The 14,907-nt window shown below is 46.6% G+C and overlaps 1 protein-coding gene across 5 annotated transcripts in view; it reads right to left on the bottom strand.

The window, feature by feature from the left end:
• The window catches only part of VAV1 (vav guanine nucleotide exchange factor 1), an 82,907-nt gene that overhangs the window by 30,347 nt on the left and 37,653 nt on the right, over positions 1 to 14,907 (bottom strand). For 3 of the 5 annotated variants that reach the window (XM_005587727.4, XM_045378441.2, XM_065536139.1), the window contains exons 2-8: positions 5,888 to 6,004; positions 5,037 to 5,095; positions 4,856 to 4,924; positions 4,414 to 4,522; positions 4,227 to 4,322; positions 945 to 1,013; positions 670 to 773 (exon numbers count right to left, since the gene is read on the bottom strand). In XM_005587727.4, coding sequence (XP_005587784.3) covers positions 670 to 773; positions 945 to 1,013; positions 4,227 to 4,322; positions 4,414 to 4,522; positions 4,856 to 4,924; positions 5,037 to 5,095; positions 5,888 to 6,004 — 623 coding nt within the window. The remainder of the gene's footprint in view (positions 1 to 669; positions 774 to 944; positions 1,014 to 4,226; positions 4,323 to 4,413; positions 4,523 to 4,855; positions 4,925 to 5,036; positions 5,096 to 5,887; positions 6,005 to 14,907) is intronic. The other 2 variants (XM_074025600.1, XM_074025601.1) reach the window with 1 other exon arrangement.

The raw sequence follows: 14,907 nt of genomic DNA, 5'->3' as shown, positions 1-14,907 counted from the left end.
GAGCCACCACACCTGGCCTATTTTTTATTTTTGAGACAGAGTCTTGCTCTGCCGCCCAGGCTGCAGTCCAGTGGCGTGATCTTGACTCACTGCAACCTCCGCCTCCCAGGTTCAAGCAATTCTCCTGAGTAACTAGGATTACAGGCGCACACCACCATGCCCGGCTAATTGTTTTTTTGTATTTTTAGTTGTGTTTTAGTTGTATTTTCAGGCGATGCAGACGGGGTTTCACCATATTGGCCAGCCTGGTCTCGAACCCCTGACCTCAAATGATCCACCCACCTCAGCCTCCCAAAGTGCTGGGATTACAGGCGTGAGCCACCGTACCTGGCCAATGTTCCTTTATTTAACAAATACTTATTGAGCACCTACTATGTGCCAGGCCCTGTGTGCATCCGTATATTCCACCCTCACCACCAGCCTAGGAGGCACATTCCTGTGACCCACTGATGTACAGATGAGGAAGCAGAAGCACAGAGAGGTTAAGTGACTACGCAGTGCCACACAGCAGAGCTGGGGATTGAACCAGAGATGGGCAGCCCCTTGCCCATGAGCACACAGCACAAAGTCCTCCCTGTCCAGTGGTGTCTGAGAGTAAGGTCTCTCGAATGCCCAGCCTAGGCAAGGCAGAGTGACCCCAGAGCTTCAGTCTGGCCAGCTGAGTCTCACCTCTCCTTGTATTTGATGAAGACCTGGTAGAGATTGGCTGCGCCAGGGGTGCCCAGGGCTTCCTTCATCTCCTTTAGGAAGTGAGTATGAACACGAAGCAGGTCCTACTCAGAGGGAAGGGTGAGGGCTGGGACCAGAGCCCAGGGCTCAAGGGGCCAGGCAGGAAAGGGGCCCCATGCTGTTCAACTCCCAACCCCTGTACTCCAGGGACAGGTAGGGGCAGCAAGCTGTCTGCACTAGACAGACCCAAGAGGGCTGGGGATCGGCTGGCTCACCTCAATGTTGATAAAGATGATCTCAATGTCTTGAGGTTTCAGGAACCGTTGCAGGGGCTTCATGAAATGCTGCAGGGAAGGGAGAGAAAGATGATGGAAGACAAGATTCCCTCCTCCAGAACCAGTCTCAGAGAGACAGGGGAAGGAGACAGAGAGGGAGATAAAGAGAGGGAGAGTGTCCACACAAAAACTTGTACAAGAATGTTCACAGCGAAATTATTCATAATAACCCAAAAGCAGAAATAACCAAAATGCTTATCAATGGGTGAATGGATGTATAAAATGTGGTCTGGCCAGGCGCGGTGGCTCATGCCTGTAATCCCAGCACTTTGGGAGGCCGAGGCAGGTGGATCACGAGGTCAGGAGTTCAAGACCAGCCTGATCAAGATGATAAAACCCCATCTCTACTAAAACTACAAAAATTAGCCAGGCATGGTAGCAGGTGCCTGTGATCCCAGCTACTCAGGAGGCTGAGGCAGAAGAATCGCTTGAACCTGGATGGCAGAGGTTGCAGTGAGCCGAGATCATGCCACTACACTCCAACCTGGGCAACAGAGTGAGACTGGTCTCAAAAAAGAAAAAAAAAATGTGGTCCATCTGTACAATGGAATATTATTCAGTCATGAAAAGGAATGAAGCTCTGACACAGGTTACAGTGTGGATGAACCTTGAAAACACCATGCTCAGCGAAAGAAGCCAGATGCATATAAACCACATAGTATGTGAAGCCCTTTATATGAAATGTCCAGAAAAGGCCAATCCACAGAAACAGGGAGTAAGCTCGTGGTTGCCATGGACTGGGGGAAGATAAGAGATTGAGGGGGGACAGCTAAAGAGTTTGGGGTTTCTTTGGGGGATGATGAAAATGTTCTAAAATAAAGGCCAGGAGTGGTGGCTCACACCTGTAATCCCAACACTCTGGGAGGCCAAGGCAGGAGGATCACTTGAAGCCAGGCGTATGAGACCAGCCTGGGCAACATAGTAAGACCCCATATCTACAAAAAAAATTTAAAGAATTACGCAGGGTGTGGTGGCATGTATCTGCAGCCCCAGCTCCTCAGGAGGTTAAGGCAGGAGGATCATTTGAGCCCAGGAGTTCGAGGCTGCAGTGAACTATGATCGTGCCACTGCCCTCCAGCCTGGATGGGAGAGTGAGATCCCATTTCAAAACAAAACAAATCAAAACAAAAGAAACAAACAAACAAAAAAAATGAAAATGTTCCAAAATTAGACAGTAGTGATGACTGCATAATCTTGTGTGTATGCCAAAAACCATTGAACTGTATACTCTAAATAGATGGATTGGCCGGGCGCGGTGGCTCAAGCCTGTAATCCCAGCACTTTGGGAGGCCGAGGCGGGTGGATCACGAGGTCAGGAGATCGAGACTATCCTGGCTAACATGGTGAAACCCCGTCTCTACTAAAAATACAAAAAACTAGCCGGGCGTGGTGGCGGGCGCCTGTAGTCTCAGCTACTTGGGAGGCTGAGGCAGGAGAATGGCGTGAACCCGGGAGGCGGAGCTTGCAGTGAGCCGAGATCACGCCACTGCACTCCAGCCTGGGAGACACAGCGAGACTCCGTCTCAAAAAAAAAAAAAAAAAAAAAGATGGATTATATGTATATTAATGAAATCTCAATAAAGTTATTCTTAAAAGAAATGGAGAGATGAGGATACAGAAAAAGACTGAGCCAGGGATAAAGAGCTACAAAGGGAGAGAATGACACACTGAGGAAGAAAGTAGCAAGAGAAGACCCGGAGGGAAAAGGAGACAGAGTGAGAGATAAAGAGAGAGACAGAGGCCGGGCGCGGTGGCTCAAGCCTGTAATCCCAGCACTTTGGGAGGCCGAGACGGGCGGATCACGAGGTCAGGAGATCGAGACCATCCTGGCTAACACGGTGAAACCCCGTCTCTATTAAGAAATACAAAAAAAACTAGCCGGGCGAGGTGGCGGGCGCCTGTAGTCCCAGCTACTCGGGAGGCTGAGGCCGGAGAATGGCGTGAACCCGGGAGGCGGAGCTTGCAGTGAGCTGAGATCCGGCCACTGCACTCCAGCCTGGGTGACGGAGCGAGACTCCGTCTCAAAAAAAAAAAAAAAAAAAAAAAAAAGAGAGAGACAGAGAGACAAGAGGAAGAGGCCCAGTGTGGCCTCCCAAAAGGCTTGGATTACAGGAGGATTGCTTGAGCCCAGGAGTTTAAGACCAGCCTGGGTAACATAGCAAAAAATATATATATACATATATTATATATATACATATATATTATATATTATATATTTATATATATTATATATTTTTATATGTTTATATATAATATAATATTTTTATATATATTATATATCTTATATATACTTTATATATATCTCTCTAAATAAAGATATATGTCTTTAAAAGATAGACATATAAGCTGGGCACAGTGGCTCATGCCTGTAATCCCAGCACTTTTGGAGGCCGAGGTGGGCAGATCACTTGAGGTCAGAGTTCGAGACCAGCCCAGCCAACATGACAAAACCTTGTCTCTAGTAAAAATACAAAAATTAGTCGAGCATGGTGGTGCATGCCTGTAATCCCAGCTACTCGGGAGGCTGAAGCAGAAGGATCGCTTGAGCCCGGTAGACAGAGACTGTAGTAAAGCGAGAGTGTGCCATTGCCCTCTAGCCTGGGCAATAAGAGAGAAACCCTGTCCCCCCCAAAAAAAAGATAGATAGATAAAGATATATATCTTATAGGTATATAAGATAAAGATATATATGTCTACATATGGATTATTTATCTTGTATATTAAAAAATATATATCTATATAAAAATATATATGCCTATATTAATATATCTACATATTATTTATATTTTATATATTGTATATATTGTTCTTATATGGCTGTATATAAAAACTATATATTTATATCTTATAAATATATATCATATATTTATATTTTATACATATTATATGTTTATATTTTTATATATGCTTTGTATATATTTATATATTTTCTATTTATGTATATATTTATATATTTTTAATTTTGTATTTATTTTGTTTGTTTTTGTTTTTTTGACTGCTTCTGCAGGTGGAGTATCGTATTTTTATATATATATATATTTATATATATATATATGTCAGACTCATATTTATATATACATATGTAAATCAGAGAAATCCAGAGACGGAGACAGTTACAGAAAGGAAAAGCGATGGGGGCAGGAAAAGCCTCAGCTGCCCAGAGGGGGCCGGACAGGTGGACCCGCGCATCCGCCCGGCAGGCGCTGGGTGGGAGACGCCCACCTGCTGGATGGAGCCCAGTGTGTCCGTGTACTTCTCCTCCGTCTGCTGAATCTCCCGCAGGCAGCAGCAGCGCTTGTCATACTCTGTCATCTTGGGCTGAGAGCGAGGGGAGAGAACGGTGTTGGGGGGCCTGGGGCTGCCCCCACCGCCCGCGCCCTCCCCAGACCTGACCCTCCGCCTCGCACACCGGCATGGACACGGGCTCCGAGCGCATGAGGTCCTCATAGATCTCGTCGCCTTCCGCCTCCTCATTCTCCACGCAGTCATACAGGTCCTCATCCTCTTCCACCGTGTCGCTGTGGGTTGTGAGGTCAGGGATCCCTCGGACCTCTCCCAGATCACAGCAGGGTCCCCTCAGACCGCAGGACAGGGCTTTGTCCCCCCAAGACTCCCAGGATGGGACCTCAGACTCCAAGGGCAGGCCATGTCCCTCCAAGCCCCAAGGCAGGGCCATGTCCCCTCAGACCCCAGGGCAGGGTTGTGTCTCCCCAGACTCCCAGGCAAGGTTGTGTGCCCCAGACACCTGGGTATGACGTTATTTCCCGGAGGCCAAGACCATGTCCCCCCAGACCCTCCACCCCCAGGACGGTGCTGAAATGAGCTGTGCGGCCACAGGCCTGAGCACTCACTCGATCTGGTCGGACAGGCCACTGTAGATATCTTCATCACCTACACTCTCCTCCTCGGTGGGGAAGGGCCTGGGGGGGGTCAGGAGGGTGTGAGCCAGGGGCCCGGGGTCTGGGTAGAAGTGGGGCTTCAGGGAGGGAGAGGACTGAGGCTAAATGGCCCAAGGCCCAGGTGGTTACTCACATGATCCCCCTGTTCTGGGCGATCGGGGTCCAGGACAGAGCAGACAGGGTGTAGATGACCTGTGATGAGGCAGTGGCCACCCAGTGAGCCCCTTGTACACCCCCAGAGCAGAAAACAGCCTCCAACTGCAAGGCTCTGTCTGAGGTTAGACCCCACGCCTCTTGGGAACCTAATTCGGGATATTCTCTACCTCCCCATTCCCCATACCATTGTTCCCTTAAGTGAGCCCCACCCTTTGCTCCTATCTTCCTTATTTATTTTTTTTTTTTTTAAGTGGAGTCTCACTCTGTTGCCTAGGCTGGAGTGAAGTGGCATGATCTCGGCTGCCTGCAACCTCCGCCTCCTGGGTTCAAGCAATTTTCCTGCCTCAGCCTCCCCAGTAGCTGGGACTACAGGCACCTACCACCATGCCCGGCTAATTTTTTGTATTTTTAGTAGAGACAAGGTTTAACTGTATTAGCCAGGGTGGTCTTGATCTCCTGACCTTGTGATCTGCCCACCTCAGCCTCCCAAAGTGCTGGGATTACAGGCATGAGCCACCGCGCCCTGCCCTCTATCTTTCTATTTAATCCTCACAGCCACTCAGAGAGGGCAGGATGATAATATTCCCATATTTAAGGTGAGAAACGGGGGCTCAGAGAGGCACAGCCACGTATCTAAGGTCATTCAGCAAGTGTCAGAGTGAGGACTCAAACTCAGTTCCACATATCCTAAACCAGTGCTATCTGCACCATGTATATGGCCTGGTCTGGTTTGTCTGCCTGTCCTCTGACAGCCCTTAGCTTGCCCAGTGTAGACGTCAATGGAAATGAACTGAAACTCAGTCTTTGCGCTTCAAGTGGGCAGCTCACCTTGCCAAAATCCTGCACGTCGAAGAGGTCAAAGGCTTCGAAGAGCTCACTCCGCTTGAGGCCAAACTTCTCACAGCAGGTGGACAGGAAGGTTCTAATGTTCTTAAGGCACAGGAACTGTGAGGAGACAGGGAAATGAGGGTAGGGGAGGATGAAAGGGCAGGGGAGAAACTGACCCCCCCAGGCCACCTGGCTTGGGGACTGGTGTGGAGGGGAAATGAAAGCATAGACCCCCTTCCATGAAACTGCATTCTCTTCTGATAAAGATTAAGCTGGGCCTGATCCAGATCTATGCTCTGCACTTTTTTATGGAGTTAAAATTGACAAAACGTAAAATGAATCACTAATGGTTAAACAAATGTGGTATATCCATACAATGGAATAGTATTCAGCCATAAAAAGGAATGAAGCACTGATTCATACTACAATGTGGATGACCTCAAAAACATTCTGAACTACACAGGAGGTTGTGATGAGTGGATTGCTGAGCCCAGGAGTTTCAGCCTGCAGTGGGCTATAATGGCACCACAGCACTTCAGTCCGGGCAACAAAGCAAGACCCTGTCTCAAACAAACAAACAAAAAATCAGGCCTCCTGCCTCCACCTCCCAAGTACCTGGGACTACAGGCATGTGCCGCAACACTGAGCTAATTTCTGTATTTTTTGTATAGATGAGGTCTCGCGATATTGCTCAGGCTGGTCTTGAACTCCTGGACTTGAGGAATCCGCCCGCCTCAGCCTCCGAAAGTGCTGACATTATAGGTGGAAGCCACCATGCCTGGCCATCCCTGAACTTTTTTATTTCATGAGCCAAAACATTCCTTTTCTTGTTTAAGTCAGTTTAGATTGGGTTGCCATGGCCTGCCACCAAAAGATATTAACTAATGAAATGGTCGGGCACATGTAACATGGCCCCGGCTTTTGAGTATTGGAAAAAGAAAAAGAAAGAAAGAAACCTTCATATTCTTGCATTTGCCAAGTATTGGCTCATCCAACAGGTTCAGCACTCTCTGAAGTTCCCCAGATCCTGAAGAATTCTAACCAGCCTTCCATCCACCAGCCTCCCGCAGCTTGTAGACTTGGCTCTCCCATGGCCCCCAACACTCTCCATGAAGTCAGTGTGGACCAAGAGTCCTAAAGCAGACTCATCAGGAGAGTTGGTTAAAATTCATCGTCCAAAGCCACATATTGTATGCATCTATTTATACGAAATGTCCAGTACAGGTAAATCCACACAATGGAATATTACTCAGCCATAAAAAGGAGAAAATACTGTTCCACACTACGACATGGATGAACCTTAAAAATATGCTCAGTGAAAGAAGCGAATCACAAAATGCCATGTATTGTACAATTCTATTCATAGGAAATGTCCGGAATAGTTCTGAGACTAGAAGTCCAAGATCAAGGTGTCGGTAGGGTTGGTTTCTTCAAAGCACAGGTCCCATTCTGTGAAATGAAACAGCACAGCCAGGCGTGGTGGCTCAAGCCTGTAATCCCAGCACTTTGGGAGGCCGAGACGGGCGGATCACGAGGTCAGGAGATCAAGACCATCCTGGCTAACATGGTGAAACCCCGTCTCTACTAAAAAAAATACAAAAAACTAGCCAGGCGAGGTGGCGGGCACCTGTAGTCCCAGCTACTCGGGAGGCTGAGGTGGGAGAATGGCGTAAACCCAGGAGGCGGAGCTTGCAGTGAGCTGAGATCCGACCACTGCACTCCAGCCTGGGCAACTGAGGGAGACTATGTCTCAAAAAAAAAAAAAAAAAGGAACAACACATCACAAAGTGTTTGCACAGATCGCTTGTTTCTAGTTTTTAGGACTGGATATTCATACGTTCCTATGGGCTGGATAGGTTCAGAAACATAACTGCTTAGATTTTACAAGAAGAGTGTTTCAAACTTGTCGAATCCAAACACAGGTCCCATTCTGTGATATAAAACAGCACATCACAAGATGTTCTCACAGACCGTTTGTTTCTGGTTTTTAGGACTGGATATTTCTATGTTCCTATAAACGCTCAATAGGTTTGTAAACGTAACTGCTTAGATTTTACAAAAAGAGTGTTTCAAACTTGTTGAACCAAAACACAGGTTCAGTTCTGTGATATAAAACAGCACATCACAAAGTGTTCTCATGGATAGTTTTTTGTTTTTGTTTTTGAGACGGAGTCTCACTTTGTCCCCCAGGCTGGAGTGCAATGGCGCGATCTCAGCTCACTGCAACCTCTGCCTCCCAGGTTCCAGCAATTCTCCTGCCTCAGACTCCTGAGTATCTGGGATTATAGGCGCCCACTATCACACCCAGCTTATTTTTGTGTTTTTAGTAGAGATGAGGTTTCACCATGTTGGTCAGGCTGGTCTTGAACTCCTGATCTCAGGTGATCCACCTGCCTTGGCCTCCCAAAGTGCTGGGATTACAGGTGTGAGCCACCGCGCCTGGCCAGCTTGATTCTACTTTTTAGGACTGGATATTTGTAGATTCCTCTAAGGGCTCGTTTCAGTAGACAGTCACCTTCTCTCTGCGCTGTGACGTGGTCTTGCCCTGCCTGTGCCCTGGTTTACTCTTGTTATAAGGACATCAGTCATAGTGCATTAGCCCACACAGATGACCTCGTTCTAACTTAACTACCTCTGTAAATACTCTATACCAAATACAGCCACATTCTGAGGTACTAGGAGTTAAGACTTCAATGTATACATTTTGAGGGACACGGTTTGACCCATAACACAAAAGAAACTGTATTCCAAGAAGAGAGAACAGTGCATGCAATAGTCCTGAGGCAAGACCTTGCTTAACATGTTGGAGGAACAGCAAGGAGGCCCATGTGGCTGGAGGTAGAGTGGGTGAGAAGGAAGAAGAGAGGAGGACAGGGAGATGACCAAGACATTTATTATGAGAAAATAAATTTCTGCTGTTTAAGCCTCCAAGCTTGTGGTACTTTGTTATGGCACCCACGCAAACAAATACACCCTGATATCCAGAAGAAAGTTCCTTGCTGGCCGGGCGCGGTGGCTCACGCCTGTAATGCCAGCACTTTGGGAGGCCGAGACGGGCGGATCACGAGGTCAGGAGATCGAGACCATCCTGACTAACACAGTGAAACGCTGTCTCTACTAAAAATACAAAAATTAGCCAGGCGTGGTGGTGGGCGCCTGTAGTCCCAGCTACTCGGGAGGCTGAGGCAGGAGAATGGCGTGAACCTGGGAGGCGGAGCTTGCAGTGAGCCGAGATGGCGCCACTGCACTCCAGCCTGGGCGACAGAGCGAGACTCCGTCTCAAAAAAAAAAAAAAAAAGAAAGAAAGTTCCTTGCTAACTTCGTCTTTCCTCAAAGTACACATTTTCTATGAGACCTCCTCTAACCACCCTATTTAAAATCACACTCCCAGGTTGACATGAGCCCAGGAGTTCAAGACCAGCCTGGTCAACACGCAGAGACCCTGTCTCCACAAAAAATAAAAAGTCAGCTGGGTGTGGTGGTGCACACCTGTAATCCCAGCACGTTGGGAGGCAGAAGTGAGACAATCACTTGAGCCCAGGTGTTCAAAATCAACCTGGGGCCACATAATGAGATCCCATCTCTACAAAAATAATTTAAAAATTAGCCAGGCATGGTGGTGCATACCTGTAGTCCCAGCTACTTGGGAGGCTGAGAGAGGAGGATTGTTTGAGCCTGGGAGGTGGAGGCTGCAGTGAGCCATGACCGTGCCACTGCACTCCAGCCTGGGCAACAGAGCAAGATCCCATCTCAAAAAATAAATATATACATAAATTAATTAAAATGTAATAAAATCCCACTCCCCTACTCTGGCGTTTTCTATCCCTTTAGCTTTGCTTCACTTGTGTTTATTGTTCATCTCACCCAAATAAAATGTCAGTTTGAAGAGGGGAGGACCATCATTCTGTTTCTGGAATGCCCAGCAACTATGACAGTGCCTTGTGTGGAGGAGGCCCCTGGTATATGTTTGTTAACTGGATGGATGGAGGTGGGTCCTGGGAATATGCATATTAACACTCTCGTTAGGTGATTCTGACATACCTGCAAACCCCTACTCTGTGCCTCTAATGTAACAATATTTGCAATTTTTTTTTTGGCTGGGTGCAGCGACTCATGCCTGTAATCCCAGCACTTTGGAAGGCTGAGGCAGGCAGATCACTTGAGGTCAGGAGTTCAAAACCAGCCTGGGCAACATGGTGAAACCCCATCTGTACTAAAAATAGCAAAAAAAAAAAAGAAAAAGAAAAAAGAAAAAAGAAGCCAGGCATGGTGGCAGGCACCTGTAATCCCAGCTACTCAGGAGGCTGAGGCAGGAGAATCGCTTGAACCCAGGAGGCGGAGGTTGCAGTGAGCTGAGACAGCACCACTGCACTCCAGCCTGAGCAACAAGAGTGAGACTCTGTCTCAAAAGAAAAAAAAAATGCATTTCTTGGATGCCTACAACGCATGGTTAGGCAGTCAGATTAACTCCATTCTCATAACCACACTGTGAGTGTTTATGCCTTTTTGAGATGGAGTCTTGCTCTGTCACCCAGGCTGGAGGGTGGTGACACCATCTCAGCAACTTCCGCCTTCCAGGTTCAAGCGATTCTCCCACCTCAGCCTCCTGAGTAGCTGGAACTACAGGTGTGTGCCACCACGTCCAGCTGATTTTTGTATTTTTTGGTAGAGATAGGGGTTTCACCATGTTGTCCAGGCTGGTCTTGAACGCCTGACCTCAAGTAATGCACCTGCCTCAGCCTCTCAAAGTGCAGGGATTACAGGCATGAGCTACCACGCCCATCAATGCTCCCAACTCAGCCTCCCGAGTAGGCAGGACAACAGATGTGTGTGTGCCACCACACCCAGCTAATTTTAAAAATGTTTTTGTAGAGACAGAGAGTTTCATTATGTTGCCCAGGCTGGTCCTCAAGCAGTCCTCCTGCCTCAGCCTCGCTAAACGTTGGTTATTACGCGTAGGAGCCACAACTCCCAGCTAAGCCCGCTTTCTTAACCACAGCCTTTTCTCTTTACCTTGTGTGTAGTGGAAGCTAGCATGGGCTTCCACCCACCGTGCCCTCAATTTTCAGCATGCTACAGGGATAACAGGGACTCCTCCCAGCAACTCTTCAAGGTAAGTAATATTATTATCCTCATTTTACAGAGTAGGAAACTGAGGTGAGACACACAGCTGGGATGCAAACTCAGGCAGCATGACTTCCAAGCCTGTGCCTAACCATTATGCCATAGCTGTGTGTGCGCGGGTGCGAACTGATTTGATACTTAGTGTCTGTTGTAACCGTGTTTCTCATACTTCCATGTGTAGAATGTATCATCTTCTCAATTGCTGCCACAGTCTGTGTAACCCGTTACATATGGAACATGAACTTTAACTTTAACTCTTTTATGCTTAAGAAGAGAACTTTCCATCCTCCTACAAAACTAAGCTCATGTGCTACAAACAGAAGCAACTGTCTGACGGGTGTAATGGCTCATACCTGTAATCCCAGCACTCTGGGAAGTCGAGACGAGAGGATCACTTTGAGGTCAGGGGTTTGAGACCAGCCTGAGCAACGTGGAGTGACCCTGTCTTTACAAAAATTTCAAAAATTAGCCTGGTGTGATGGCCAGTAGTCCCAGCTACTTGGGAGGCTGAGGCAGAAGCATCACTGGAGCCCAGGAGGTAGAGGCTGCAGTGAGCTATGATCACGCCACTGCACTCCAGCATGGGCAACACAATGAGACCCCGTCTCAAAATAAATAAATACATAAATAAATAAATAAATAAGCAACTGTAGAATAAAAATGGTTCCAACAATGTTATTACATTCTAGGCAGATTCTGTTGCTTGCCCAAGGCTCTGACCCAAGATGTGTTCTCTCTTTGTCAAAAAGAGACATTTGCAACAGAGACACATGAAAGATGCGGTAGCAACTCACTATTCATTCCTGATCAAAAGAAAGGGGGGAAAATCTCTTGGCAAAGTAAAAATGGAAGGGAACTTCTGTAACCTGATAAAGAAGGTCTTCCAAAAACCTAGACTGAAAGACTATACTTAATAATGAGATGTTGAAAAGATTCCCTTTGAAATCAGAACGACGCAAGGGAATCTGCCATCACCATTTCTATTCAACATTGTATTGAAGATCTCAGCGTGTACTGCAAGACAAGACAGAAGGAAAAGGGAAAGAAAGAAAGAAAGAAAGAAAGAAAGAAAGAAAGAAAGAAAGAAAGAAAGAAAGAAAGAAAGAAAGAAGGAAGGAGAAAGGAAGGAAGGAGAAAAGAAGAAAGAAAGAAAGAGAAAGAGAGAAAGAAAAAAGAAAGAGCAAGAAAGAAAAAGGAAGAAAGAAAGAAAGAAAAAGGAAGAGAGAGAAAGAAAGAAGGAAAGAAAGAAAGGAAGAAAGACAGGGGTCTTTTTTTTTTTTTTTTTTTTTTTTTTTTGAGACGGAGTCTCACTCTGTCGCCCAGGCTGGAGTGCAGTGGCCGGATCTCAGCTCACTGCAAGCTCCGCCTCCCGGGTTTACGCCATTCTCCTGCCTCAGCCTCCCGAGTAGCTGGGAGTACAGGCGCCCGCCACCTCGCCCGGCTAGTTTTTTGTATTTTTTAGTAGAGATGGGGTTTCACTGGGTTAGCCAGGATGGTCTCGATCTGCTGACCTCGTGATCCGCCCATCTCGGCCTCCCAAAGTGCTGGGATTACAGGCTTGAGCCACTGCGCCCGGCCGACAGGGGTCATTTTTACAGAAGAAGCAATCGTCAACATAGAAATTCCCAAAGAATATACAGATAAATTGCTGAAATTAATAAAATTATTTAGCAATGTGGCTGAATCCAAAATCAATATACAAAGTGTACTAAGTGTCAGTACATAAGCAAAAATAACTCACAAATTGTTTTTTTTTTTAAAAAAAGATAACATGTGAAATCCTAGAGTAAGCAAAACTAACCTATGATGAGAGAAATCAAACCAGTGGTTGCTTCTGGGGCAAGAGAGAAGGTAGAGATTGACTCACAGAGGCCGCAAGTGGTGGAAATGCTCTGTTTTGATAAGGGTGTGGATTGCACAACTGTCCACAGTTGCTAGAACTGATTGAATGGTAAAATGAAGAATTTAGCATTTCACATAGAGAAATCAGACTTTGATTTTAAAAGGATACTATTGACCATAGTCTAGAAGATGTGAAACAAACCGATATAAAGCTAGTGACCTAAACAAAATAGTTCCTTTCTAGCAAGACTCAATGTTTTGTTTTATTTATATATTTATTTGTTTTGTTTTGTTTTGTTTTGTTTTGAGACAGAGTCTCGCTCTGTCGCCCAGGCTGGAGTGCAGTGGCCGGATCTCGGCTCACTGCAAGCTCCGCCTCCTGAGTTCACGCCATTCTCCTGCCTCAGCCTCCTGAGTAGCTGGGACTACAGGCGCCCGCCACCGCGCCCGGCTAATTTTTTTGTATTTTTAGTAGAGACGGGGTTTCACCATGGTCTCGATCTCCTGACCTTGTGATCCGTCCGCCTCAGCCTCCCAAAGTGCTGGGATTACAGGCGTGAGCCACCGCGCCCGGCTGTTTTGTTTTATTTTATTTATTCATTCATTGATTTATTTTTAGAGACAGGATATCACTCTGTCACAAAGGCTAGAGTGCAGTGGCACGATCATAGTTCACTGTAACCTTTACCTCCTGTGCTCAAGAGATCCTCCTGCGTCAGTCTCCCAAGTAGCTGGGACTACAGGCCTATGCCACCATACCTGGCTAATTTTTTTTAAAGATTTTTTATAGAGACAGGGTGTCACTACTGTCACCCAGGCTGGTCTTCAACTCCTGGCCTCAAGCGACTCTCCCACCACAGGCTCTCAAAGTGCTGAGATTACAGGTATGAGCCACTGCACACAGCCCCAAGACTTAAAGTTTTAAAATCTTCAGTTCTCTCCAGAATTGAGCTATAGATTTAATGCAATTACAATTAAAAACCCCAGAATGTTTTCTCCTTGAACTTGACATACAAATCCTAAGATCTGTATAAAACACCTCAGTCATGAGTAGCCAATATACTCCTACAGAGGGAAAATAAAGGGTACAAGTCCCACCAAATATCAAGACACCATAAATCCACAGTAATTAAGACAATGTGTTTGTAGTTGCCAGCCTCCAAGACAGCCCCTAATGGTCCATAGCTCCTAGTATTCATACATAAGTTAAAAATGCCCTTTTGTAATCCCCTCTCACATTGAACCAAGACTGGCCATGTGTCACAAAAAGAATAGGGTGGAAGTAACAAGATGTGAGTTCTCAAGACTAAATAATGAAACATATTGAAGCTCCACTTTGGTCTCTTGGACCACTCACCAGCGACCATGTTGTGAGGCCACTCAATCAGTCCTGTGGGGAGCCCCAGGTGGAGAGGAGCTGAAGCTCTATGTGACCCAGCCATTCAGGAAGTAGATCCTCCAGCTAAAGCCTTCAGATGACTGCAGCCCCAGCCGACATCTGCGTGCAACCTCATTAGAAACCCCAAACGGGAACTGCCTAGATGAGCTATTTCAGAATTCCTGACCCAGATAATCCATAAGCATAATAAATGGTTGTTTTATACAATTAAATTTGGGGATAATTTGTTACCCGGCAATAAATAGGTAACATAAGGAGAAAGACCAATGAACCAACATGAAGGGTTTATGCCTACTGTCTCATGTTGTTGTAATTCAATTATATAATGCATAAAAAAAGCTGGACGTGGCCGGGCGAGGTGGCTCACACCTGTAATCCCAGCACTTTAGGAGGCCGAGGCAGGCAGATCACGAGGTCAGCAGATCGAGACCATCCTGGCTAACACGGTGAAACCCTGTCTTTACTAAAAATGCAAAAAAATTAGCCAGGCGTGGCGGCGGGCACCTGTAGTCCCAGCTACTTGGGAGGCTGAGGCAGGAGAATGGCGTGAACCCGGGAGGCAGAGCTTGCAGTGAGCCGAGATCACACCACTGCACTCCAGCCTGGGCGACAGAGCGAGACTCCGTCTCAAAAAAAAAAAAAAGGGCTGGACATT

This window comes from Macaca fascicularis, chromosome 19 (genome assembly GCF_037993035.2).
Source record: "Macaca fascicularis isolate 582-1 chromosome 19, T2T-MFA8v1.1".
Classification (NCBI taxonomy): Eukaryota; Metazoa; Chordata; class Mammalia; order Primates; family Cercopithecidae; genus Macaca; species Macaca fascicularis.
This window is presented reverse-complemented; position numbering and strand designations above follow the sequence as displayed.